The sequence below is a fragment of the Poecile atricapillus genome, chromosome 2 (assembly GCF_030490865.1).
Source record: "Poecile atricapillus isolate bPoeAtr1 chromosome 2, bPoeAtr1.hap1, whole genome shotgun sequence".
NCBI classification, from domain to species: domain Eukaryota; kingdom Metazoa; phylum Chordata; class Aves; order Passeriformes; family Paridae; genus Poecile; species Poecile atricapillus.
Window position 1 is genome coordinate 54,043,404 of NC_081250.1, and position 26,706 is coordinate 54,070,109.

General features: G+C 39.1%; 2 protein-coding genes across 6 annotated transcripts in view; one reads left to right on the top strand and one right to left on the bottom strand.

Annotated features, from left to right (window-relative positions):
• Positions 1-11,213, bottom strand: part of SUGCT (succinyl-CoA:glutarate-CoA transferase) — a 320,759-nt gene extending 309,546 nt beyond the window's left edge. For 2 of the 5 annotated variants that reach the window (XM_058832254.1, XM_058832256.1), the window contains exons 1-6: positions 11,117-11,211; positions 10,594-11,032; positions 6,988-7,039; positions 6,820-6,893; positions 4,540-4,625; positions 3,707-3,757 (exon numbers count right to left, since the gene is read on the bottom strand). In XM_058832254.1, coding sequence (XP_058688237.1) covers positions 3,707-3,757; positions 4,540-4,625; positions 6,820-6,893; positions 6,988-7,039; positions 10,594-11,032; positions 11,117-11,149 — 735 coding nt within the window. In that variant the 5' untranslated portion in view covers positions 11,150-11,211. Of the gene's footprint in view, positions 1-3,706; positions 3,758-4,539; positions 4,626-6,819; positions 6,894-6,987; positions 7,040-10,593; positions 11,033-11,116 lie in introns of all 5 variants that reach the window. The other 3 variants (XM_058832253.1, XM_058832252.1, XM_058832255.1) reach the window with 3 other exon arrangements.
• An 833-nt stretch (positions 11,214-12,046) lies between these two features.
• On the top strand, positions 12,047-21,650 carry MPLKIP (M-phase specific PLK1 interacting protein). Its single transcript, XM_058832134.1, has 2 exons — positions 12,047-13,334; positions 18,222-21,650. The coding sequence occupies exons 1-2, from the start codon at positions 12,813-12,815 to the stop codon at positions 18,423-18,425; spliced, it is 726 nt and encodes a 241-aa protein (XP_058688117.1). The 5' UTR covers positions 12,047-12,812; the 3' UTR covers positions 18,426-21,650.
• The last annotated feature ends 5,056 nt before the right edge of the window (positions 21,651-26,706 follow it).

Genomic DNA, 26,706 nt, shown 5'->3' on the forward strand with positions numbered 1-26,706 from the left:
AAATTGACAAGCCTATAGGGAAATTCTTTTGCCTGTCAGACTGTGTAAACTATATATTATAGATACTGCATATCTAGAAAGAAGACTGTCAAAATCCCAAAGTAATTAGACAAAACTGTAAGATGATCAGAATCACATCAGTTTCTTAAGGCTTGACAATATTTACAGAACAATCTTCACATACATTTTTCTCAATAAAAGTGAAGTGATATTTCTCCATTATTCATATTTTCCCCATAATAGAAATAATTTTTTAATTATTTTTTCATTTTCAAATAATTTATTATAATTACCATAACAAGGTCAAGATATAACAATACATTCAAGTTCCTATATGCAGAAGTAAAATAGGGAGCCCAACAACAATTAAATTAAGAAATGAAAATTAAGATCTTAAAGTCACATTAAGTGTAATAGGGTTGTCAACCTCTGCAATATGATTTTTTTCATTTCAAATGAATGACCTAGTCCAAAAATCTATTGATGTTAAGATCAACATATAATCTTGATTTGCTTTACATTCCATCCTCTCTTATAAAAAAAATAAGCAGATACACATATGCAAATTTCAGTAAGACTAACACAAGTTGATTCCTGAAGCAAGAGAACAACTTGTTAAAAGACAGATGTATGCCTTGAGGGACATGTAGGATTTCTGCCTGGTAAATTGTGTGGAGTGTGTGTGCGTGCACAGGAATTTAAGAAGTGTTCCCTGACAGGTACACATGTTTGTGCACCCATTTTTAAGCATAACTGATATATTAATTGCTAAATGCTATTTGCAGCCAATCAAGGAGTCTCAGTCTCTGAAATTGCCATGTCACTGTCTAATTAAATAAACAATATTTTAGACAAGATTCTATAAACTAGTGTCATCATAACAAAAATCACAATGCCTTTATGAAAGATTAAATTAAGGAGGCTTTATTTTCTAATTAAATCCATCACAGTTCATACATAAATACTTTTCAAACTGGTAATGCTACAGCTTTAGCCTAATTCATTCAAAGGATGAAAGTGGTTACACCTTGTGTATTGCTTTCACTGTGATTTTATAATCTATGAAAATTACAGTGACTGGATGGGCTGAAACAGTTGAAAGTTGTTGTCCATATTCTATTGAAGAACTACCATCTCGTACAAGCCTCTGAGGAAGAAAGCATGACACACAGTACTGTAACATGAAAAGCACCATATTTCTGGACTGGGCAACACAGTGCTAAATGAGGATATAATGACTTGGGCCCAGTTTAGCAGGGTATGTGCAGTCAGAGAAAGGAGTTTTCAAGACACATTACAAGTACTGTGCCAGCTCTGCATCTACAGTTTTCATTGGAAATAGTTTTTAATATATAAAGGCAGCAGTCTATATGTAGCACTGATGCTCACTGAACCAACAATTCTGCCCTTATGGAAAACTGGATACATAGTCTGATCCAAACAAACTATATATTCTTAAAACTGAGATTTTCAGTCTCAATGGGGTTTTAAGTCCACTGTCAATTAAAACTTCATACTTCATGCTCTAAAATTTCCCTAAGCATCACTTGTATTTTAACACCTACTAATAGAGCAATATAACACAGAGCTGACTTGGAGTACTATCTGTTCAAGAGAGGGCACTGATAGGCTCAACATCCATGCCTCAGGAAATAATAAATAGCACAGTTCATGCCAAAGTAGTAAGTAAATTGAATAACAAAAAATGATGCCACTAACTTTATAAAGGAAACCACACATAACTTTTGAAAGTTTTAGTTCATATATTTTTGGTTTGTTGTTTGTATGGAGATTTCTTTTGTGTTTTGTGTGTTTTGGTTTTTACAAAAACTCTGCAGAGGAGAATCTGCATACACATACATACATGTGTGTGTGTATATATATATATGTATGTATGTATATATATGTCTCTGTGTGTGTGTGTGTGTATATATGTGTGTGTGTATATATATATGTGAGTAGCTTTCTTTATCAAGTAAGAAAGCAATGCATGGGATACATTGACCTATCAGCTAAACACAGTGGAAAAGAAGTTCCATCAGCTCCAAACCAATTAAAGTCACAAGTTCTTAATGAATAAAAAAAAAAAAATAAAAAAGTTCACTGGTTAAGGCTCAGTAATTCACAGGAGAGAAGTATTCTCAAGGTTCTTAAAATGAGTTTCTGACAATAACTGATAAATAATGTTCAACAGAGATGCTACAAAAAAATGTCAGAGCGTGGGACTGGCACATATACAGTCACTGAAGAGAAAAAAATATTTTTCATTCAGGAAGACAGACAAATATTTGGAAGGCAGTTAACAGTCAGCCAAAAACAACAGAAGGAAAGAAAGGGCTACAAGTGACATAGAATAAAGAGATAAAGAAGACACAGTAATAATTTTGTGGAAGTCAAGTAATCATGTATGAAAGAATAGACTCTTGAAAATATATTTTGTAGTGCTATGCCGAAGGATGAAAAGCAGCCAGTGTGGTAAATATTTAACAGGTGATGCCATTTTTTCTTCCACCTCATCTTGACTCATAGGCCCAGCTGCCTTTAACACTTCAAACACCTTCAGCCCACACATGTGGAATCAGTGGACACTTTGAGTAGTTTTTCTTTCACCATTTTTAAAGGTCAAATAATAAATTAGTCTTCTTCCACAAGAGGAAAAATTTTTATAGCACTTAATTAGAATATGACTAGTTTATACAAAAATATGTCTGTGCTATACCATGCAAAATTTTTCCAAATGAAAATTTCTGCTTAAAATTTTTTAGAAGATAAGCATACAGCTCCATAACAAATCAACAATAAAATGCTCTGTTCTGCAAAAAGAAAAGGCACTGTGGAATTCTTGGTTTATAATCTCCAGAGGTTTCTGAATGAAGTACCTTTGCATAGCTAACAAATCAAAAGCATCAGAAAACTTAAATCTATTTCCATTTCATGCAATACTCCCAACAAATTCCACCCACTGGATGACACATACTGTCACTGTGAAAAAGGGATTGGAGCTGATACTGAAACAAACAGTAGCAGAAGTCAGCTGCTACTACAGCAGGGCTTAAAATGCAGCACTAGCAAGCAGCTGATCTTGCTTTTCTCAACAAATAATTAATAAAGGGATGACAAAACACAAGTTTGATCAAGTGAAATTTGATCTTTTTATTATTTTTAAATAGAGAAATGGATCACCTTAAAAGACCCTGAAGTCAAATACTGAAAAATAAATAAATACTGTCTCACCTACTGGACAATGTTTTTCAGGAAGATGTACAGCAACTGAAGTCATGAACACCCTGTAGCATTCAAAAAACTGCATTTCCTGAAGCACAGCATCTACTCTTAACTGCCCACTGACTTATTCTGATCAGTCCATCTTGAATCTTTCTAATGCAGTAGTACAGCAAGATCATTAGTAGTACAGCAACAGTAATAGGAAAGGAATAGGCTATTAGACCATTTCCTCAGAATATTTCATTTGAACATCTTTATGACATTTTCATGTTAATTTAACCCTAAAGTAATTACAAATTACACTGTACATTAAATCCAAAAGTGCAGTGTACAGAAACTATATACTGTTATTTACAAAATTTACTGCATACTTAGATTTTTTTAATTATCAAATTAATACTTGAAATGCAGAGTTTAATCATTATTACTCAGGATCACAATAATACAAAATAAGGATGCCTTGCATGCTATCAAAACCTACCTCTTTGATTAGCTTTACTCCTTTTGAATCCTTCATGTTGATAGCTATACTCTGGGGATTAAAAATAAATACAACAGTAATTTATATGAAAAAATTATGTGAAACGGATTATCAGCCTCTTCTAAACATAACCAACAGTCAAATTTCACACTATAGTTAATTTGGATAAATAAATTTTAACACATAACCCACTTCCTCCTGCAAAAAAAAAAAAATTCTCTCAGCAAAGCAAGCTGAACTACATCTCATTAATGAATAGGAAAAGCACCAAAACCAGTCTAACAGATGTGCAGCCTGTTCATTATATATTTACACAGGACCCACTACTGGAAGTAGACAGGGGGACACCAGAAACATTTGTTTCAATGGTAACAAGCCATTAAACAATTCAGGTATGTCATGAAGCCTCATGTTAATCCCAAAGTTTCAAAAGCTGGATTTAGCCACCCTCGCTGTCATATAATGGTAGCATTCCTCCTGCCAGCTGACACAGATCAACTGAGCTGATGCATCTGAAAAAAACAATCACTCAAAAAAATACCCCTTGCTTTCAGCAGGTTTCATTTTCAGTTAATTAATGCCAGCAACTGAAGACCAGCAGAATCAGTCTTGCTTTTCCATTTTCCTTTAGCTGCTCACAGCACCCTATCAGAGATTTGGAACCTTTTTTGTTCTAATAACTTACGGGTTTTCTCCTGAAATTTATTCATCAAAACATTAGGTCAATGTAAGTATTGCTCTATTATATGTTAAGAATCAAACTAAGAAATGTTATATATTCAGTTATAATTACAGAAAATATAGGCTTATGTTCAGTTCCACACCCCATTTACCTTTTTATTTCTATTGACACTGAGAAAATAAATGCTTTCTGTCCCAACAAAAGGTGGACCCCAGGCTCTTGTGTCATCACCAGCCCCTGAAAAAAATACCATCACATAGTTGCCCAATATCACATGCCAAATAAATTCCTCCAATATCACATTTAAGTCACCTAAGCTTCATCTAGCAGGCAGGACAAATAATAGTTTAACATATATATTTTAGGATATTTATATCAAAAAACACCTAAAAGTGAATGCAACCAAGCAAAGTGAACAAAGTTTTTGCTAGTGTTGGGATTCCATTTAGTCTTTAAAATACTCATACAGCCCCACACCACTAGTGTATTTGCAGGTTTTTTGTGGGCTGGCTTTTTGGTTGTTTTCTTGGGGACGCTGGGGAAAGGGGAATTGCAGGTTTTTGGTAGTTTGTTTGTTTTAACTTAAAGTAGAGATACAGTGCAATTCTTTAAGTCAGTCCTGAAGAATTTAGTAGAAGCTCTTGCCTACACTGAGTCACACAGTTCGTCTGGTCACTAAGCTATTCCTGAAACACTCCAGACACAACATCAAGATACCACCGATAGACAACAACTGATTAAGCTGCATGCTGCACAACACCAACTAAAAGAAGTGCTTGCTATAGCTGGTGCAGTGTCCCACCTCCAGCTCTTCCAGAAATCTTGCCATAAATGTGCTGCAGACACTGATATCACTGTATCATTTATGTTTAATTTCAAATTTTTAACCTTTTTTAAACATCATGAAGACTAGCAATCTATTTTAAATATAATTAAAGCTAAATTCAAATTCAGATACAATCACTGTCTTGAGTGTTAGCAAGCATGTGCATTCCAGTATCTATTTCAATATCAAGACTTCATCCACTTGCTAACTTCACATAAATGAAAACTTTCCTTAGTGAGGCAGCACAGAAGACTGATACTGGCATAGATACAGAAACAAGCTGAAGAACCTTAGGTGTCATAAATATGCTATACACTCTAGTAACACAAAAGTCTTCAGCCATTTAAGATCTACAGTGGCAAAAGTTCTGCAAACATATGAATTGCTTATCAACATTTGTACCGTTTAATATCTCAAAATACTTTTGAGATTATGGTTCAAGCAGGATGATTAGATGGGTAGGGGCGATCTCCTTTCTGTATGAGTACTTTGAGTGATTCAAAGCAAAACATTTCAATTATACTTTCCATGTAGAACTCTAGTGGGGCTACTCTTCTTTTTGGATTAATACTCCTGTGAAAATAGATATCCTCTCACAGAAAGAAAGGATTACTCACATTCTAAAATGTTTGAAATTTAGAATTCTGGAACTGTCCTTCTCCTTTGATCACAAACAATGCAAAGCTCCAAAACCATTACTTCATACTTAATTGCTGACCTTGCTCCATTCCTACTACCTAGATGTTTGCAATACCACCAGTGTCGGTCTAATCTGACTTTACAAAATTTATGTACCTTTGCCTGGTCACAAAAGTGAAAACCTTTAAAACAATGGTCAGTCAGTCAGGATGACCTATAGACTGATGTGACAAAACCTTTGTCAGACATTCAGTGTTTCATTAAATGTTCAAATATTCAATATTTCCTATCAGAAATATAATATAGAGAATGTAGTATGTTTAATATCTTAATTTATGTCATAAATTATTATAAACTGTTATGTTATAAAATTTAGGGAGTGTAATATTGTTTAGTATCTCAATGATTTTCACCATCTAGTTTCAAAACTAGTAATACCAAAAGAGAGGAACTTAAAATATGGAAACTTTAAGGAAAAAATACATTACATAATGTGCAGCTGCGATGACATAATTACACACCTCAAATACGTAATGATGCATAAAACTTAGAGCCAAGTGAGAGGACTATTTCTAAAAAAGACCCAAATACCATGCAATGGTATTCTTATACAGTCCTACAAACTAAAAAGTGTAGCTATACCATAAGAATGAAGCCTTTTTTTACCATTACCCAATCCTTAGCAACTCTTTGGATAAAAAGTGCATGTGCTGAGTGGAAGGAAACCATTGTGTTAAGCTAAAAATACACAATATTTAATTCAGCTAATTATTCATGTCCTTACTTTATACATACATATATACACACACATATATATGTATATATATATATATACACATAGTATATGTATATATATATATACACACAGAGTATATGTGTGTATATATATATATATACACACACATATATATATATATATACTTAATATCCAGTTCTCATTATATCTAAAATAAATAAAAATCTTACCTGGTCTTTCCACTTTGATAACTTCAGCCCCTAGATCTCCCAAATTCATTGTGGCAAATGGTCCTGCAAGAACCCTTTAATATGAAAAAAAAAATTGTTTTCTTAGTTTTTCCAATCAGAATATTTGCATTTAGACACACTGCTACAAATGACAAACTAAACACAAACCTTGTTAAATCAAGAATTTTCACACCATCCAATGGCTTTACATTACTAGCGCCTGACAGGAAACAAAAAACAGTGACTTAGATCTTAAAAAAAAATAACACATTGTTTTTGTGACACTCGTCATCCTCCCTCATCTCCCTCCCCTAATAAATGATAATAAAGCTTTCTAAACAAGCTGGTTATTAGGTGTGTACTACATCAGTAAAATCTTTCAAAGTTGGAAAACCTTATGTATGACATTTCAGAACCTATTCTAACTCCCTAGCAAGTCTACAATAAACCTACTTTAGGGATATTTTATATGTGCCTTCCACAAACACTCAAACAGCTTTTAAAGACTAATCTGAAGAAAGATACAACAAAAGTGTTTTAGCAAGCAACATCAGAATGACACAAGCTAAAAGTAAAGGTACCAGACCAATGGGAAGCATAGTAGAACTCACAAAGTGTTTTGAGCTGTGTAGACCTAACCAGTTGCATCACACACACAAAAAAAGAATATCCCCATTACAAAGCTTAAGGCAGAATATATGAGCCAAAGAATAACTCTTTTAATGGCAGCTACACATGCAAGATAATGATTAAGAAATCACAATGCTTTCTTCCTTTCTCTCACCCTTTCCAACCTGACCAGCTCTAAGAAACAACAGTAATGGCAATAAACGTCAGAGACAGAGCAAGGAATCTCAGTCTAGACCACAGGTTGGCCAACTACTTCTTTGGTGGCCTTGAATTATCTTCTTTTCTCTCAGTCTTGAATTATAAGCTAGGGACACAAACACTTCATCACCCTGTGTAGATGGTCATTCAATTACTATTTGGAAGGTGGTCTCGTATCACACACGAAACAAAAGCACCTGGCCAGTAACACCACTAAAATGACACATACCAGCTTGTGGCAAGCATCCCTTTTCGGCACTTGTCCTGGTAAGAGAAAGATGCAAAATGGGGTGTGGAGGGAGTGGGGGGGGGGGGGTGGGAACCAAACCACATTCATGCAAAGCCTGCAGACCAGTGTGGTGCATCTCTCATACCATGCAGCAGTGCATGCCTGTATCACCTGTTCCACGCTCCCTTCATTAGACCTGAACCGCCCTTCAGTCACTCTCAACTCTCCTTCCTACTTATGGGAAGAAGGATATTTATATCAAGAGAGAGATTTTTAAAAGCTACAGAGAAGCAGCATTAGAAATTCAAGGCTTCTGCTAAAGTATTTTCATTAACTGTACTGCTCTCAGAGAGGACACTTGCATCCTCGTTGCTCATCTTTAAGAAATTTACCTCCATTATTACCACTTACTCCAGGGAGATTTCCATTTAACAGATTTTGTGCTTTAATACAAAATCCAGACAGAGCAGCATGTTGAAAACATGCCCATCTAGGAATGGCCATGTGTTTTGCACTTTCAGAGCCTTTAGGAAAATCTCAGGCCACTACTTCCCTTCAGTGCTCCACACCTCCATGAGTTCCAACTGGAAAACAGTTGTGGCTGGTAAACACCACAGACCCTCCATTATAACTTCAGTGTTATCAAGCTGAGTGCACAATTTGCTCCACAAAAACTCTACACTTTTTTCCAAAAATATGTAAAAAGCTTTACTGAATCTCCCCCCAAAAACTAAAAAGATGTAATCTTAGTTAAAAAGGTACACCTTTCTTTATTATTTCCACACCTTTTAGAGCTGCACTTTAGTAGTTCACCTATTCTCATCCTGAGCCAGTATTTAGGGCTACTCACAGATACAGTACCATAACAACAGAAACTTTTCAGAGTCAACAGGTTCTCTGCCTGCAGCCAAGTTGTAGGAATCCATAAAGATATTTCCCAAAAAAGCCTGTAAAATGTTAAGATTAGGCTGTAAATATGTATTTATGCATAATTAAAACTGATGAACCCTTGTGAATTATCGTATCACTCACATTGTGGCATCATCTAACACTCCATTCAGGGATTAGGATGCTTCCATAGCTAGAACAGAACAGGAGAGCACAACTGTTGCACTGAAGACAAACAGACCATTGTGAATGTTGTTTTTTTTAATGTCAGTAAGTAACAGATATCCATGATGATGAAGAAATGCAAGAAAGAAGTAAGACCAAATTTTGCTTTTGAAAATTGAGGAACAGAGCTGTTAGTCTCTTCAGAATAGAACATAGATGTTCACCAAAATATAAATACATAGGAGCTAGATAATATATGCAGCTTGACACTGATTTGTTGAAATAACTGCAGTGGAAAGCCTTTTGACATCCGCAGTTCTGCTACTTGGAATCCTGAATAAGGGAGCGCTATCTATTGTAGGAACAAAAAGAAACAAAACCACATCATAAACAAACACAAGATCAGAATTGATCAGCATTAACTAGAAACATCTCCTGGGTTTTTTACATTCATCACTAGCTTCCTAAGCAGGCACATACCCAAAGTTTGACTTTGTCAGAATTCTGACTCAACACTCTAAATTTTCTAAAATGCAAACTCATATTTTCTCTTGTATTTTTGCTTTTATTTATACCGGTAACTTGATGACTGAATGAAAAAATCACACTCTGAGCTCTAACTGTATCCTCTCTGTAAACTCCCGATTCCCACAATGCTTGATTTTATTGTGAATTAGACTGTCATATGTATCTTTCATAAATAACTGTGATTAAGAATAAATAGACCTGCTCACTCTCAGTATGATTTACACTCTTTAGTTAAGTTCAACAGCTTGTCCCAAGGCTGGCCTATCCTAACAATATGAATAAGCAACCAAGAGAGACCGTTCCATAGAATAGAAATTAATTCTTCTGTCATATTCCAAAAAGATATCCTTTATACTTGTGACAGAAGAGGGAACCTAAAAGAGAGCAAAATAGTTTTTGCAACAATGCAAATTAACAGATCCCATTCCATTTACTTTCAATTCCAGAAGACATGACTCTTCAAGTCTATTGTCTCTACTTTGACTGCACAATCAGTATTTTTTCACTTCATCCATGCAGTAAGTTATAATCAAGTCCATCACTACTGTAGACTAATTCACAAACAGTGGGTGCAGTCCAGCCTGGCACACACTTGGTACGTTCATAGCGGGAGGCAGAACTGCAAACTTCCTCCGATTGTAGTGCCACCAACGCTATTGTTACTATTTTTCTGTGTTATTTAGTAACAGAGAAACTTGAAGCCAGAGAATGATCACTTTGTTGCAGCTTGGATTTATTTCACTTTAAGAAAAAATTTAAACAGCACAACTGCGCGCAGTTAAACTTTGGTAACCTTACAAAAAAGATCGGTCCTGGAACACGGCATGCCATTAGCCAAGGCTGCCTGGGGAGCCGACACGCTCCGTGTCACAGGCGAGGCGCTGCTGCGGGCAGTGCGCACGGCCGCGGGGCAAAGGCCGAGCCCCGGCGGCTGCCCAGGGGCTGCGCTCCGCCCAGGGACCCCTTCACAGGGACCCCTGGCAGGAACCTCCCCCAGGTATTTCACACCCGTCCCCCCAGCCAAGCGGCTCCGACCCCCGCCCCAGCGGCACCAGAGCCCGGCGGGATCACACGGACAGAGGGGCCCGACGCGGCGGGACAGGGGAGGCGCAGGAGGGCGCGGCACGGCTCGGTACCTGCCGGGGGAGCGCCTCCGCTCCGCGCCCCGCCACCGCTGCCCGGGGAAGGGGAGGCAGAAGCAGCGCTCAGGGCTCTGGCGCTGCCTCCGGCAGCTGCGGGACACGGGCTCCTCCAGAGCCCTCCGCAGCCCCGGCTCCTTCTCCCCAGCGCGGCGCGCAGCATCCCCGCCACTCGAGACAGCAGCGAGCGCTCTCTCGCTCGGCGCAGGCGCCGCCGCCCCTGCCCCTCCCGCCCCGGGACAGCCCTGGAGCGCCCGGGACGGGGCGCGCAGGCGCAGAGCCGGCCCCGGCTGCCCGCGGCGTTCCCCGCTCCGGGACCGTGCTCCTCTCCTGCCCTCGCTCCATAAAGCAGGGAGGCGTCCTGCCTGCCGGTGTTTGCGGCGGGAATCCCGCTGGTTGGTGGCTGGAAATTTGTACTTCCAGTTCGGCGTGCAGACTGTGACATACAACATTGCCAAGGTGGAACAGAAGTAGAAACCGCCCCCCAAAGGCACCGCTCCGAAGGGTTTTCCGCACTTACCGAGGCAGGCAGCCGCATTGGGTGCCAGTGCATCCGCCCAGCGGCACGAGGGAGATCCTTCACCTCAGCTCGCCGTCACTGAAGGCGCAGTATCACTTACACTGTGAGCTGTGCCTTCAGCTGGGGGTAGTTATGGAAGGGTTAGCTTGAGCTGACCTTTGAGCAACTCTTCCCTGAACGATGTACCCTCAGACTATTTATAGTCTCTGTTAGGACAGGGCAGAAGGCTTGTTACAGGAACAGCATGGTGTCTTCTTGCCTCTCCAATAGGATAAAAAAGCCTGCACAGAGGTTCGCCTCTTATTTCTAAGAAATATGTGAAGAAAAGGCAACTGCTGTATCTCACAAGCAGCCGAAACTTCTGGCCGCTTGAAAAAGGAGCACGATGAATAGCACAGGCTTAAGACATGCCACATGTCAGTCTGCCTAAATGCTGAGGAAGAACATAGAGAAAATCTACATGACAGGTTTGTTGACTGGACACGCTGTGTGCAATCAAAAGTTTTACACGGATGCTCAAAGATCTGTCGACAAGAAGAAATTAATCAGCACAGTTACCCCAGTATAACTCAACATGTGCATGACGATATGTATTTCTCATTCGTGTGGTGTGAAAAGGGTTTAAATTAAACTGTGCTTTTTTTGGAATGAGACAGGTCAGATGATTTGGTAACTTAAATTGATAAACTGTCTTAGGTAGACATGTGTGCACAGTAAAAACAGATAGTCTTCCAGACTAAAGGAGTATCAAAAATTTAGATGAGAAGGTTTCTCTTTCTATTTTAGAATTTAAAAGATACTGCCTCATTTTTCATAGAGAGATTGTATAACACTGGGGAGGTGAGCTCCCTGTGAAAATAAAATTAGTTGTCATTGAACAAAAACAAACTAAAATACTGTTAAAGGCAAAGAAAAGCAAGACTGGTATATAGAGCATAAAAACTTTCTGCTTATTTTAATAGGTAACTTTTGTTCACTGCTGTTCTGAAAGCCCTTTTTAATTTTCCTATGTTGCAATGTCCTAAAATCGAGTAGTGCTTTGCTGACAGAAATAAATAATAATTTTTTTAAAAAAATCCTTACTATTTTTTACAGAGCTGTTGAGGATTTGCACTATTATGTACCTGGGAACAGAGCAGGAATGGTAATAAACAACACTGTTAAATTGACTTTGTGCTAAATATTAAGTTCTCCAACAAAATAGCATTTTGCTATGGGTTTGTATGAGTAAGTCACTGCCTGAGCTACCACTCACTTAATTGCTGACGTTTCAAACTGATTTTGAGGAAAACCCTTTCCATTAAAGTCCTCTTTAAATGTCACTCTGTGTTTTCAGTCGGGACTGCCGTAACACGCAGCATTTGCAGCCTCAGACATTGAGACTCCAGAACAAAGGCGCACAATAAGTATATCTGAAGTGACACGAAATATGAGGTGAACACTCGCTTTGCTTCACAGGAGTTCATTTCGTTGATTTTTAGCAGCTGTAGAACCGCGGGCATTCGCTGACAGCCACGCCGAGCCCACAAACCCCGTGAGCCCCATCGTCTGAGTTGCCGGGAATCCTCTGAGGCTCCTACTCCGGATTATTCCCCCTCAGTTGAAAGCGCGCAGAATCCCTGGGGCTCGGCGCGCCAGGTCTCTGTCTGAGGCTGCCGGGCCCTCTCTCCCGCCTCCCGCTTCCAGGCGGGATGGGATGGGATGGGATGGACGGCGCCTCGCCCTCCCCGCCGCGGAACGTTTAGAGGCCGGAACCTGCCGCCCGCCTGGCGGGGAAGAGGCGGGGGAAGAGAAAAGAGCGGACGCGGCGCCGCCGCCATTGCACAGGTTCCGCTCCGGCCGCCATTCCCGGCCTGTCCCGGCCATGTACCGGCCGGGATTCCGCGCGCCGACACCTCCCTACGCGGGCGGCGGCTTCCGGAGCCCTCCCTCCGGCGGAGGGCCCCTGCCGCCCTCTCCGCGGGGCTACGGGAGCCCCCACCACACGCCGCCCTACGGCCACCGGCCCGGGCCCTACGGCAGCGGCCTCTCGCCCCGAGGCCCCGGGTTCCACGGGCGCTTCGGGAGCCCCTCGCCCGGGGCGCAGACCCCGCGCAGGCCGCAGAGCGTCAGTCCCCGGTACCCGGCTCCGTACGGCGGCGCGTCCCCGGCCGGAGCGCCTCTGCACCCGCCGCCGCAGCACAAGCGCTCGCCCGGCGGCTTCCAGAGGCACTTCCAGGTATGGGGCAAGGCGGAGAGGGACACGGGGATGGAGGGAAGGAAGGCGGGAGGGAGCTGCTGCTTCCAGGCGGGGCCCGTAGCCCGCTGGGGGACGGCACGGCGAGGGCTTGTGCCAGCGCAGCATCCACGGCCAACAGGATTTTCAGGGGAGAGCGAGGCTTGAACAGCACTGGGCAACATCAGCTTTTCCCCCGCCCATTCCCCCGCAGTAGAGAGGAGGGACAGAGCACAGGCAGCTGTGAGATGGGGAAAGGGAAGAGAGATTCAGGCCTGGCGCGTTGTGAAGACACAAAGGGGCAGCGGTTTTTTTTTTCATATTTTGTCGTATGAAGGTCGAGAATTAAGTCCCGGCCTAAACGGCAGCAAACACCTCTTTGTCCTGTACGTGCCTCCCTCTGATCAGTTTTCTTTAGTGCAGTGGTGAAGCGCGGTGTGCTTTTACTTTGCCCGTGTTGTCCTCCATCGTGGGAGCTGCCCTGTCCACACCCTTTCCAGACTCGGAGTTTTCAGGGACACGGACAGAGAGCAGGAGTGCTCTGTTAAAGAGAATTAAGCTGAGGCTCCTTTAAGCAGAAATGAGAGCGTCTGTTGTAATAACAGACTCTCATTTTAAAGTCTTTACTTTGCACTGAAAGCTTCTGTTTGTATAGTTTTCCTGAAAGCCATCAACAACAGGTTCTGTGAGTTAAGCTGTTTTTCAGCTGTGTTAGTTGTAGCATGTGGCAGTGCACACAGGGATGGCAGTTCTCAGGATAACAGCTTTATGCATATAACTGGTTTTATGCAATATTAGAGAAACCTTAAAAGTGTAACAAATGATACGTGCAGTACAATGATACATTTTTTTGTGCTCTTATTGATACTTGAAGGATTAAAATATGATAATGAAGTCACATCTTAGTAGAGATGAGTAAAATCTTAATGTGCCTGCACTGCGTTGTCACGTGTCCATTGAAGGCTAGTATTGTTTTTTTCTTATGATGCAGTTAAGTCAGAAATCTCACAGTTGGTGGAAGGGGATCATAAAATTTACACATTTTCTTCAGCACAACAGCAGAGGCTCTCCTGGTGTGGAAGCCAACAGATTCCACAGCCTCAATGCCTTTTGAAAAAGCCAAGCCTGTGGCATTTCTGCTGCAGATTATGGAGGGACAATTTATGTCATCAATGTCTAATTTCCCTTCAAAAAATCACTCTTCGGCTGTTCAATTAAGTATTTTTTTCAAAGTCTGCCTTAGAATTAATTGAGCAGAAGAATATGTAGGAATCCTTTTGTCTTTTGGTTTAGCCAGAACTGTTTCATGTCAGGACCTGAGGACAGGAACCCACCCATAGGCTTCGTTCTTGATGTAGGAAACCTGACATAAAGTCAGGTTACATTCTAAGGTTCGGAGCATGACATGAAGAAGGTACAAGTTTGAATCCAGTCTCAGACTGTCACAGCATCTTCCGTTCTCCCCTTTCCTTCTTTACACCTTGTGAGTAGTTTAGGAGCACTGGCCTGATGGCAATTCCTTCAGACTCAAAGGATATTGAATGTCTGTAGATTTGCCCAGGACTGAAGAAATGTGCGAGTCTGCGCTTCTACATGTGTACATACACATGAGCTGTTCTGCCTGGGAGGGCAGTAGAGGCAATTATAGAGGGAGTTAGTCTCATAAACCATGAGTCCTCATCTGCTTTGGTGTGGACAAGGATCTCCACCCATGAGGCCATAAATAGATTTAGGTAGAAGGCCTTTCTGCATTTTCTAAGCATCAGATTTCACATGAGGCATGTGCTTTGCCCACCTCTCCTCTGTAGATCCTGTTAAGTGAACTCCACTGCCTTTGACATTTATGATGCTAGTCACTTTTGAGATGATAGTGGCCCTTTAAAATTGCATTGGAAAATCCAAAAGACAATTTTATGTTTACTTTAGTGTTCTGTTAATGTCATGCCATTAGCATTCTGTATCCATTTTGTGCTCAAAGACTTTCATTTTTTGAAACAAACAGAAAACTTGAAGAAAAACATACTGAAATGGCTAACAGCCTTCATGTGGCCAGTAGTTTACAGCACTTTCTGTTTTTTCCACAGAGGTGCTTCTGCTTTATATTTTATGAAGACATGTTTCTGGAAGCAAGGGCCTATAGTGACAGGACGAGGGAGAATGTCTTTAAACTGTGAGAGAGTAAGCTTACATTGGATATTAGGGAGAAGTTCTTTATTGTGAGGGTGGTGAGGCGCTGAAAAAGGTTGCCCAGAGAAGCTATGGATGCACCATCCCAGGCATTGTTCAAGGTCAGGCTGGAGGGGGCTTTGAGCAACCTGGACTAGTGGGAAGTATCTGTCCTCGGGAGGAAGGTTGGAACCAGATGATCTTTAAGGTCCCTTCCAACCCAAACCATTCTGTGATTTGTCTTTGTTGCATTTCTTATCTCCACTAAGAATTCACATAGTGGTAATGTTTCATTCCCTAGACTCAGCAGGAATTACTGAACTAGCTGCTAGCAACAGCTATGGAGTGGTGTGGATCAAAAATTATTACAGAAAGTAAAACAAACGCTACCCTTTTGAAACGGTACAGTGTGAGGATTGACTAATTTTTGTGTTTCGTGAACATGGCCAGCAGCTGTAATTACATCAGGTGAAGCAAGCTGATAAAGGAAATGACTGTCCTCAGTTTCAAGGCGCTGATACTCCACTCAGTAACTTTTTCTACTCCAAAGAGAGATTTATTATCTGGAGAAAAAGTACGGAGGATAGATTGGCTGTTTTTTTAAGGAAAGTTCATTGAGAAAAGGCTGTTGGCATTAGTGACAACTAATAGAAAGCTATCTTTGGTACCAGATAGTGCCTCTTGCACTGAACGGTTTCTCTTGTACAGGTAGGGCTGATTTCCTTTTCCACAGGCCTATAATGTGAATAATCACATTTTGTTTGTCTTCCGTAAAAAAAAATTCAGAGGGGAAAAGGATATGATGAATAGTATTTTAAAATACTATTAAAATAATAAAATAATCCACGTGCTTAAATTAAACATGTACTGAAGGCTGTCAGACTTGTATTATATAATAATAAATTTCCTAGATTTCAAAAATGCAAAAATGTCATTGTTATTGATGACCTGCATCATATTGTAGTAAAATTTTAATTATTAAATAAATCCAAACAAGTGAGCCTTACCAGTGAATTATTTTGCTCCGTTCACTGAATACTGCAGATCATTATATCAGCTCATGCTTCTTTTGCCTTCTGCAGATTAAACACAGCAATAAATGAGCTCCACATTCAATCTGTTTTGTTAATCTGTCAAAATTGAAAGGTCTTCATTAATGTGGTGGTTTAGACATGGTGGGGTTTTGTGTTTATTTAGGACAGAATGCACTGGGTACTGCTGTTTCACTGCTAAATGTGAGTGCTTAACATAAATGTCACTGTTTCTAGAGCATGTCAGCTTACTCGAGGAAACTCCAAGCCCCTTATAGTGTTTTGTAGATGCGTTCTGAGATGATTCTCTGACCCTCCTGGGGTTTGATACAATATACTAATTCACCACCTTTTAGAAATTCTTCTGTTTTGAGATCATCCTCTCAGCTACATAACCTAGCTGCAAAGAAACATTAGAAACAAGTGCCCTGTAAAGAAGACATGGCTGTTCCCACATTTGATCGTATATCCATTATCATCGAACTCCAGGAGTTCTTGAAAAGTTCTTGCTGGAAACCCATCAACATGTTCCTGCCACAGCATGTTAGCAGAAACAGGTTCAAGCTGTTTGAGTGAAATCTATTCTTCTGGCTAAACATTGGGTCTTTCACTTTATGGCACCATTTCTCAGTTTTGCTCAGAAAATGTTTCATGTGATCTGTTTACATAGATGCTTTTAGGGCTTACTAGTCAGATTCAAATACCATCACTGCTGATCCAAAAATTCAGAGGTGGCAGGGTTGTGGGGGAAAGCAGCCATTAATCAAGTGCTTTTACCCTGCTTTACAGAATCTGATAAGGAGCCTCAAGGCGTCCTTGAGGTTGCTGTAACCATACAGAATGTAATGGGCATGCTTGGAGATTCCTGTGTATCTGTAGTGTGGGTTGCTTAACTTTGGTTAAAACAAATTAATTTAAATAAATACAGCTTTAGACAGAACTTCACCTTTTAGAGGAGTGAATCTGAGGACAAAAAGGGATGCTGCCAACAGGAGAAAATTATTATAGGAGTTCCTTTATGTCACATCACTCTTAAACTGCAGACTTGTAGTAGCTTTACAGAAGCAATTGTCATAATCCTTGATCTTAAAAAAAAAATCAAATATTAAAAGCTCTCTGCAAAAGTCAGTACCCACTAAGTCACTGATTACCACTGAGACTGTATAAAAAATAAAGTCATCTGTTCTCAAATTTTACAGAACACTGATTTGGTTAAAAGAGGAATTTTTTTTCCAATGAATTCTTGGTAACTATTTGCATTATACAATGCTGTGTTCAATCTGTAAGTACTTAATATTATACTTCTGCTCTTGTTAATATTGTCAACTCTTTCTGACCCTCTAACTCCCTGTTTTGTTCTTCAGCTTTTGTTAGACATGTTGTTGACAGATTATGAAAAATAACGTGAGCTGCTTTTCTGCAGCTATGTGCCAGAGTGATGTAAACAGGTATTTGGGAGAAGACTGTGGTGGTGCTTTTTTCTTATCCTGGTAAATCATCACTCATAAGTAAAATACATGAAAGTTAGTATTTCCTGAGGAAGATGCAAGTGAGGTGTAGTAATTATGATTAATAATTGGCTTCAGAGCTCTACTACAGTAGAAGGAAACTTTTAGTAATTTTTTTAATTTTCTTTTTGTTAGTTTGAATTAGATTATTAAATGTTTCTTTACCTGATGGTTTTCTTCCAAAGGGATCACCCAGGACATCTACTCCATTTGGTACAACGCATGGCAGAGAGAAAAGAGTGTCTAATGATGTGGAAAACTATTACAGACCTTCAATGCTTGAGGACCCATGGGCTGGCCTAGAGCCAGTTTCTGTTACAGACATAAACCAGCAATACAGCAGTGAGCAAACAACATGTACTGGTAAAAAAGGGAGGTATTTCAGCTAACACTTTTAAAGGCCAAATAACTCCATCTTGTCAGGAAAACTTTGGGACAGAATCCTTACACTTACACATGATGAACAATAATCAAGACCTTAGATAATACTTTTACTTCATCACATGTCCACCCTTTTATCCTACCTTTTTTTATTGCATTGGATATTTTTATGTATGGGAGGCAAAAGGAGTGGTAGGAAAACTTATATTTCTGGTTATGTGGAAGTGCCTACCAGCTCTGAAGAACAAAGTGTTCTTTAATCACCAGCGACTGATTTGTGACTGTTAAAACAAGTTTCCATATACTTACCTCTCCCATGCCAGATTGTTTGCCTTTTATTGTGAAGTCTCTTAGGGAGTGGTATTTTTTTATGTTTCAACAATTTTAGAATGAAATAACTTGGAAGTAAAATAAAGTTTTGTAAATCCTTGTTTTGTAATGTATAAAGAATATTTTAGGAGCTTTGTTAAGGTGTACACGTTAACACAGTAGTTCACAACACTGAAATTAGGTGACTTCTGTAAATGTGCTTGTATGCTGTAGTTAACATCTGGTTTTGTGCATAGTAATTGTTGTTAATTGCAGTGTAATGTGAAGTTGAAACATGACTTACAGCCATCTCAGGAAACAAATGTATTGGTTGGTTTTGGAAAGTTTAATTTGTTGAACAAACTCTTGAGTCACAAACTCAATTCTGGAATTGCTTGTTTTTATGTTTAAAAAAATATCTATTTGGATCAATATTAGAAATTCCTGGATTATAGTAACAAGTCTGTTCAGTGACAGTTTAGGTCTAAAGGATGCAAAACATCAAGCTTACATAAATGCAAATGTTCTTTCTGGATCCACCTGCTAGGATAGTACAGAATAAATAACAGTTTTTGTTACACAGTTGACATTAGTACATGCATAGCATCTTTTTTTAATCTGTTTTATATTTTTCAATTATTTTTTATTATTACTTTCAGCAGGCATCATTGCCAGGAGGATTGTTTTATTTGTTATATGCTATATTTTTATACTGAAGAGGAAAGCAACGAGTTGGGGTTTTTTTTAGAGCTTGTCTTTATGTGGAAGATCCATGCTTAAATACAGGAGTGAATATCATAATCTAGAATAAAAAAGAAATAGTTCCAGCTGCAGGCATGTTCTTAACTTGCCATGTTAAGCCTGCAGTAGTTAGATACATTTTTGTTGAACATACCACTATTTGTTTGTTGATCTTGGCTTTTAAGTCAAGGTACAGTGTAAAAACTTGCTTAAATAAAACCATTAGTTTGGTTTTCAAAATACATGTGTTCTTTTAAGCTTCTTATATACTCAAAACATATTTTTGTAGTCCTGAGGCATGATTAGGTAGAAAAGCACAGGAAATCCCATTAAACTGTTCTTAGTAAATTGTCTTTTGCCAAGGTAGAATAGTCCTTGGTACTCTTTATCTGTTTCAGCATAAGATGTTAGGTTAACACTGCCTTCAAGAAAAATTTCAAACTGTAAGGGGGGGTTAATGTGTTGAAATATGCTGAGCTTGTACTATTAGGACCACAATCTAAAGTATGTCACTTCTGTCATCCCCCAGTTGGCCCTGAGCTAGTATTATATCCAGAAAGGCTGCCTCGAGAGCTGAGAACATAATGCCTGCTGGATATCAACAATGGTTAAATCTTCATCCCAGAAGAAAAGTGGTGCCTTAAATGGCAGCTATCAGTATTGTTATCTATAATAGGTACCAGTGAAACTGAAATGACTTGACAAGTTGTAGTCTTTAGAATTTATACATAAGTTAATCAATGTCATTGTGAAAATTGAAGTGTAAAGTTTTCTTTCTTTTCTTTTTTTTGAAAACCTTGTGCTGTAAAGCTCACAGAAAAAAAAAGTTGTAGTGTGCTTAACCAAGTGCACTTAACCAACTGTTTTGTTGCTGTTTCCCATGTAATTGAATTGCAGTTTTTGTTTTGCAACATTTGGTGATCTTGTAGAAACAAAAATTACTCTGTTTAAGAGAGTTAAGCCATGATGTGTTCTCAGATATGAGAAGAGTCTGGGTTTGGAAGGGAGAAAGGAAAGGCAAGGGATTCTTGAGAGAAAGGAGACCGTTAGAGGTGGGACTTCATACACAGTAACCAGCATGAGCTACCTTTGCACATTGCAAAGGTGGATTTTTCCACTTTGGCAACATTGCAGTTGACCCAGGCATCAAAGCCAGACTCCTCTGATAATAACTCTTAACTCCTGGAACTAGGTATCAGACATCAGTGAAGGTAAATGTTCCAGAAAGAGAACTGAGGAAATAATCTTGAAGCGCTGTTTAATCCATGCACACCTTCCACAATGCCATCTGTTAAACTGCTGCTTCAGTGCACATCATGATATGACTCAACAATTTTAAGTACATCATACTGCTAAAGACTACAGTCATTTGGTCAAGCATCAGCACCAAAAAATTAAAAAGGATTCACCTTTCTGGCTTCTGGCAGAAATTCTGTAATTACAGTAAAATTTAAATATGTCATTGTTGAAGACCTGTAAAATGCATGAACACATGTTCAGAACTATAAATATAATGTACTTAAAGCAAATTGAAGCTTTGCCTTTCTTGCCATGATATCCAGGAAGCTTAAGGACATACCTCCTCTCCAGTTTTTTTTCCTTTTTACCATTTGGCAAACATCTGATGGAGAGAGGATATATCACTTCCTCATTTGTTAATGAAGCCACTTCATAGTACCAGTATGATTCTGGAAATAGCATTTGATGATAAAATGTAAAGCACAAAATACATCTTCTCTTCATGAGCCCATGAAACAAAATAGTGCTTATGTCTTGTTAATGAAGGGATTCTTCTGTAATGAACACACTGAGTATATGGACATTGCTCTTTCTTCAACAGACTTCTTGGATTTCAAGGTAAGTTAGCTTCTTTTTCAGAAGTTTGGGTTCACACACTTTTCCATTCTGTTTTGTTTGCCTTGTGTTTTGACGTTCTCTTCAGTTGTTATAAAGTGTAACTCGTAACTAACTCTTCCAGCAAAAATTTAATTCGCTTCTTGCTGTTTGCTCCTGTGTTTAAGAGTGAACTGCATCACTACTACATTAACAGTAACAAGAACTTAAATCAGCTGAGAACATGTGTAATGCAGCAACACACTGGGTAGGTAGTTACCTCAAGATGTGCACTATATCATAGTTCAAACTTCAGGTTAGGGTTTTCTTTCCAGCTTTATAATATGGAATATTCATTCTTCTGTGGCACTCAGTATACACATTGAAATTGTTAAATTATTTAAAATATTAGAATTTAAATTAAAATGGGATTTTAAAAGTTCATGTTAAACTCCTCCTCTAGATTAGAGGTAATGCACTGAGATGTGGCATTTTCCTAATGTCGGAGCTGGGAACACTTACCAGGTAAAATGTGGCTGGTCAGCAGAATGGATAACTACTTTTTCAGTCAGGTTTCTTTTCCTGTTAAGGACATCTTTATGGTCTCTTAACTTTACATAAATTATTTCATTAGACATCGGGGGGGGGCATGTGAAAAATGCATTATATGGAAATTGTACAAGTAGCTGTTCACCTTCCTTCTAAAGAAAACTTTTTTTTATAGTGTGTTTGGTTTTCAAGCTGTGCTTCTGAGTAATCTCACTGAAGTTAGAGGATTTGTTCATACATCTGGGATGTATAAGTATCTAATGTTACAGTTTGAAAATTCTGTCATCCATTTATCTGTCAGTGCTTTTTACCAGCACTGCAGTTTATCCTTCTGCCTAGCAATTACTCTGAATTTGAATTCATACATGTGTTTTTATATGACTGTCTTGCAATTAATTAAACTAATTCTTGTAATATTTTCCAAAATTCTCAAGAGTAAAGACTGTTCTCTTTTCCCCAAATCAAGATTTGCTTGCCTTCCTTCTATCTTCTTGGAACTGGTGGAGGAAAGGAAGCATTGCCTAAACTGATGGGTGAAGAATTGTGTAATGATTTTCATGTCTCAGGCTTTCAGAAACTTACATACCAATTGACGTAGGTAACTAGATAAACTTTTTTTCTCATTTGAGATGGTTCAAACAATTTTTTACATCACAAGAAATGAAAGAAACCGAGCTGTGTTTACACTCAACAGTAATGCAGTTTCAGCATTCAGTCATTAATTCACAATCAAATTTTTTTGCCTAAAATAACTTCTTGTCTGTACATCTCAAAAGGCACAAACTGATTCAGTTTCATTCTCTGCCATTTTCACTTAAATGTGTGCTTTGCTGACATAGAATTTAACAATAATTTCTCAATCTGAACTTCTGAATTTTCTTTTACAAAATAAATTACTAACTCTCGAGTGTTAGACCTCAAATCTAGGCTTCCCTTTAATCTATTTTAGTTCTGGCAAAAAAGGCTTTATCTCATCCCATTGCTTCCTTGATAATACTAAGAAACCTGTGCGTCCTGGGCTAGAGACAGTTGGGCAGATGTTTGGTGTGTGGCCACCTTTACTGTCCTAGAGGTTACCCCTAGACTCCCACCATGCCAGTCTAGCAGGGCCCAGGAGCTGCTCATATGGAGACAAATAGTAATCCATTTTGCATCCCCAGCTCTGTGTGGGATTCAAACTGCATCAGGGGGTTGGTTAGTACACATCCTGGATTTTAAATTTCATCAGCATTTTCTGCAGTAAAATCACAGGTGAATTCCACTGCTGTTTTTTCACTTGTCTGTGGCTGTTGCACGTTGTTAAACATTTGTATACAAGAATGTAACTCCTGCAGCTAAAAAGGGTCATAACAGTACAGTTCCAGAGCAAAATTTTTAATTGTGCTGACAGTCCTGCAATTACAATCTGCACCAAAAATCTGCATGTACTACCCTGCTTCTGTGTAGCAGTAACCTCGATGTTTAATGCTGTATTAAACTACACTTTAAACCTGGTATCTGTATGTATTTTGCCACAGTCTAACTGCTGTGTATTCGAGGCAGTTAAAAACTGTTACTGTAGAGTCAGTGAGTTCAAATCTTTGTTGTATGCATGAGGAAATTCCTATGAGTTCAAACCACTGAACATGATGTCAATGCAACTGTTAGTATAAATACCAGTAAAGGGAAGAACAAAACCTCTTTCTGATGCAAATCACTCTCTTTCCAAGCATGACAGAGCTAATATTAAAACAAAGGAAGAGGAATCAAGCTAATTGACAGCTGCTGTGGATGCCTGTGCAGGATAAAGCACCAATAACAGAGCTAACATAAGCTTTAAAAAGCAGATTGACAGGTAGGGAGTAATATCATCAATAACTGGATTCTAAGTAGCAATTGCAGTGTTCTTAAACCACCACCTCCTGTAGCTTTATGAAGATTTTTAGGTTAATGTAAAACAAGGCTTTGAGCTGTATTCCCTTAACATGTTAGAAATTAATGTTATTATTCCTACAGTTGAGTTTGCAGAAGAGACTGTCTTCACCACTTGTCTGTGAAGTTTAGTTTCTTTGCCTTTTTTTTTTTTTTTTGAGCTGTGAAAAAAAAGGATTTAAAAATCTCAGGGATTGTAACAAAGAAAAGGGAGAATTAACATCTGCAAATGGTCCAAGAGTACAACTTGAGTTAATAACTATAAGAAGGCACTGATATTGATTACTTGCCATTGCACTTTCCTAAGGCTGTTTCCCTTGTCTGTAAATTTTTAATAGCCTCCTGCTTGCTGTGACAAATTACACTAAGGAAAATTACTGGATGGTTCATTTCCACATGTTGGAAAGCTGTTTGCACACTGTGGGCAACAGGTTAAGAAACCATGATAACTTTGCAAATGAATGAGCTGCCAAATTGTGTCCCTGTTGGAACTGAAGACAGCTTAGACTATCAGCTGTGTTCCTATACCCAGAATGGTTTCTAAAATAAACTTCAAAGCATGTAGAAAGTTTGTGCAAAAAAACCTTTGAATCCCTGGTTTTAAGGCATCTATTGCACCTGGTTGCATTTTGCAGTATTTTTTAAATACAGCATGACAGTATTTAATTTCCTCTTGCAACAATTGCTGCATGTTTTATACATTGGCTCTCCTGTAGCCTGTAATCCTCACTGCTGTGACATGAGGAAGAAATAGTTACTGTCTGTACCTTGTGAATGTGCTACTGGTAACAGCCCAGTTTAGTTTCTCTGCTATTAGATCATCCCAGTATGCATTAACCACACCTCTATGGTCTTACAACTTGCAAAGTAGATTCTAGTACATTACTAAACATATCCATAAGGCTTTGTGTACTTTATATTTCAAGCAAACAGTTTAAAGGGACTTACCAAAAGTGGGCTGTTTTCCTTTAACACACACCCCCCCACCCAACTCCTTCCAGAGAAGATAACTTAGTCAGTTTTACCCTAATTTTTCCTCTCCAGAGGGTTTTCTATTGTCTCTTTTTTTCCCCCCTCTTTTTTTTTTTTTTTTTTTTTTTTTTTTCCCAGTACTGCCCATACCGAAGCCATACATTAGGGCTCTTCTGCCATGGTTTTCCATGGAAATGAGCATACATTCCCTGCTCTTTCCACAGAAATAGACTCACTGCATGCTGCAGGGCTCTGCTGGATGGTTTGATGGAATAGGAGTCATCCAACCACCCACCACACTCACCCTTCAGTCCTGTTAGTTTACATTGCTGGAAATGACAGAATTATGACAAGTCACACAGATCCCCCTGACTCATCTAAATGACCCTGCATTGGTTGAGTGATGGACTTTGTTTCAGATGTGCAGTGAGAGCTGTTCAACACAGATATGACTTTGCCATGGTGGCCACCCTTGAGATTTTAAAAAAGCAACTACTGAACATGCAGACAAGTGCTGCTCAAATCTCTGTTAAACATTGCAAATTCAGCAATAATAAACAGGCAAAGTCACTCTAAAAAGAAACAGAAAAAGTGTGCAAGAAGGCGGCACAGGGAAAGTGTTGCGTTGATCCCAGTTCCTTCTGGCAGCTTCCCAATACAACCATCTCTTAAATATGTCTGTATTCACTAAGGATATCCTCATTGATAGTACACCAAGTTGGATGGAAGAAAACTACCTCATGAAAGCATAATACCAGGTATTGCTCCAGCAGCCACAGGATCTATCAATGTTTTTAAATCCATGAAAGACAAGAAAGCAGATGTGCATTTCTGAGAGAAAAGAGTTTGGTGGGCAGCAGAATTAAAAAGGTTGTCTGCCTAGGAACCTCTCCTATTCAATATACTTAATAATTTACTGCCAGTTAAAAAAAGATAGTTCAAATTTATTCCAGCACTAGTTACTTCAGTGCTAATTTCTACTTAGATGCTTTTGAACAGCCCTGAGATCTGCTACAGAATGACTGCTTTCAGTCGTGAAACCTTTCAATGAGCAGAAGGAAAAAGCAGGGTTCTGGTGTCATTCTAACTGTATTGATGGATCAGAGAAAACCAGCAGAAAAATGTCTAGTCAAAGCATATGGCTTTAACAGCAACCAGTCTGTTTCTAGGTAAGCATCCCAAAATAAATAATCCTGTTTGGGGCCTGGCAAGGATCATCAGTTCAGCTGACTTGCCCCTCAAGCACCTCCTGGCATGGAGACAATCTGGTGAGAGGGTCTGCACCTTCAAAAACACACCATTTGCACGAGTCATTCTCAGTCATTTGTAAAATCACAAAGCATCAGCACAGAATGTGGGCAAGAGTCCAGGACATGTTAAAAGTGTCCCCATAAGGGACACAAAAGGGTAGAAAGCTGAAGAAAGGTAAGACCTGCATTCATTCTCTCACTCTGTTTCTTCACAGGATCCACAACATTGTGGCCAAGCCTTGCATTTTCTCTGGAGTCACTTTCCACCAGTTATTCCCAATGTGCTTTCTGTGGCTGACACTTCTCTCTTGAAAGACTTCCACTCTTTTGTGACTTAAGCCACCCATAAATTTTTATTTTAATTTTTAATATATTGATTTATTTATTAGAAAATAAACACTGAATTTATTATTCAGAGCTATGTGTATCTCAAGAAGATTTTTCCATTCTTAACCATCACTGTTCCACTAGTTCTGACAAAGAAAATACAAATGTTTTCAAATCATACAGATTAAGATTTAATAGTTTAAAATGTGTTTCAAACTAAACTTGCTGATGGCTGGAACAAGAAATTTAATTCCAGTGAGCTTTTCCAACAGTGAATCTCAGGATGGGAGCTGACAGTGACCATCTCTTTTATAATAATGTTGCAACATCAACTGCAAAGCTATTTACAAAGGTACTTCAATCTGTAACACATCTGCTGTTTTTTCTGCCCGCAGTT

What these genes read in the sequence shown, in the direction of transcription:
- MPLKIP (XM_058832134.1), top strand. Translation starts at nt 12,813, where the DNA reads ATGGGATGGGATGGACGGCGCCTCGCCCTCCCCGCCGCGGAACGTTTA. An exon ending in GCTTCCAGAGGCACTTCCAG is followed by an intron (nt 13,335 to 18,221) that starts GTATGGGGCAAG and finishes TTTCTTCCAAAG; the next exon opens with GGATCACCCAGGACATCTAC.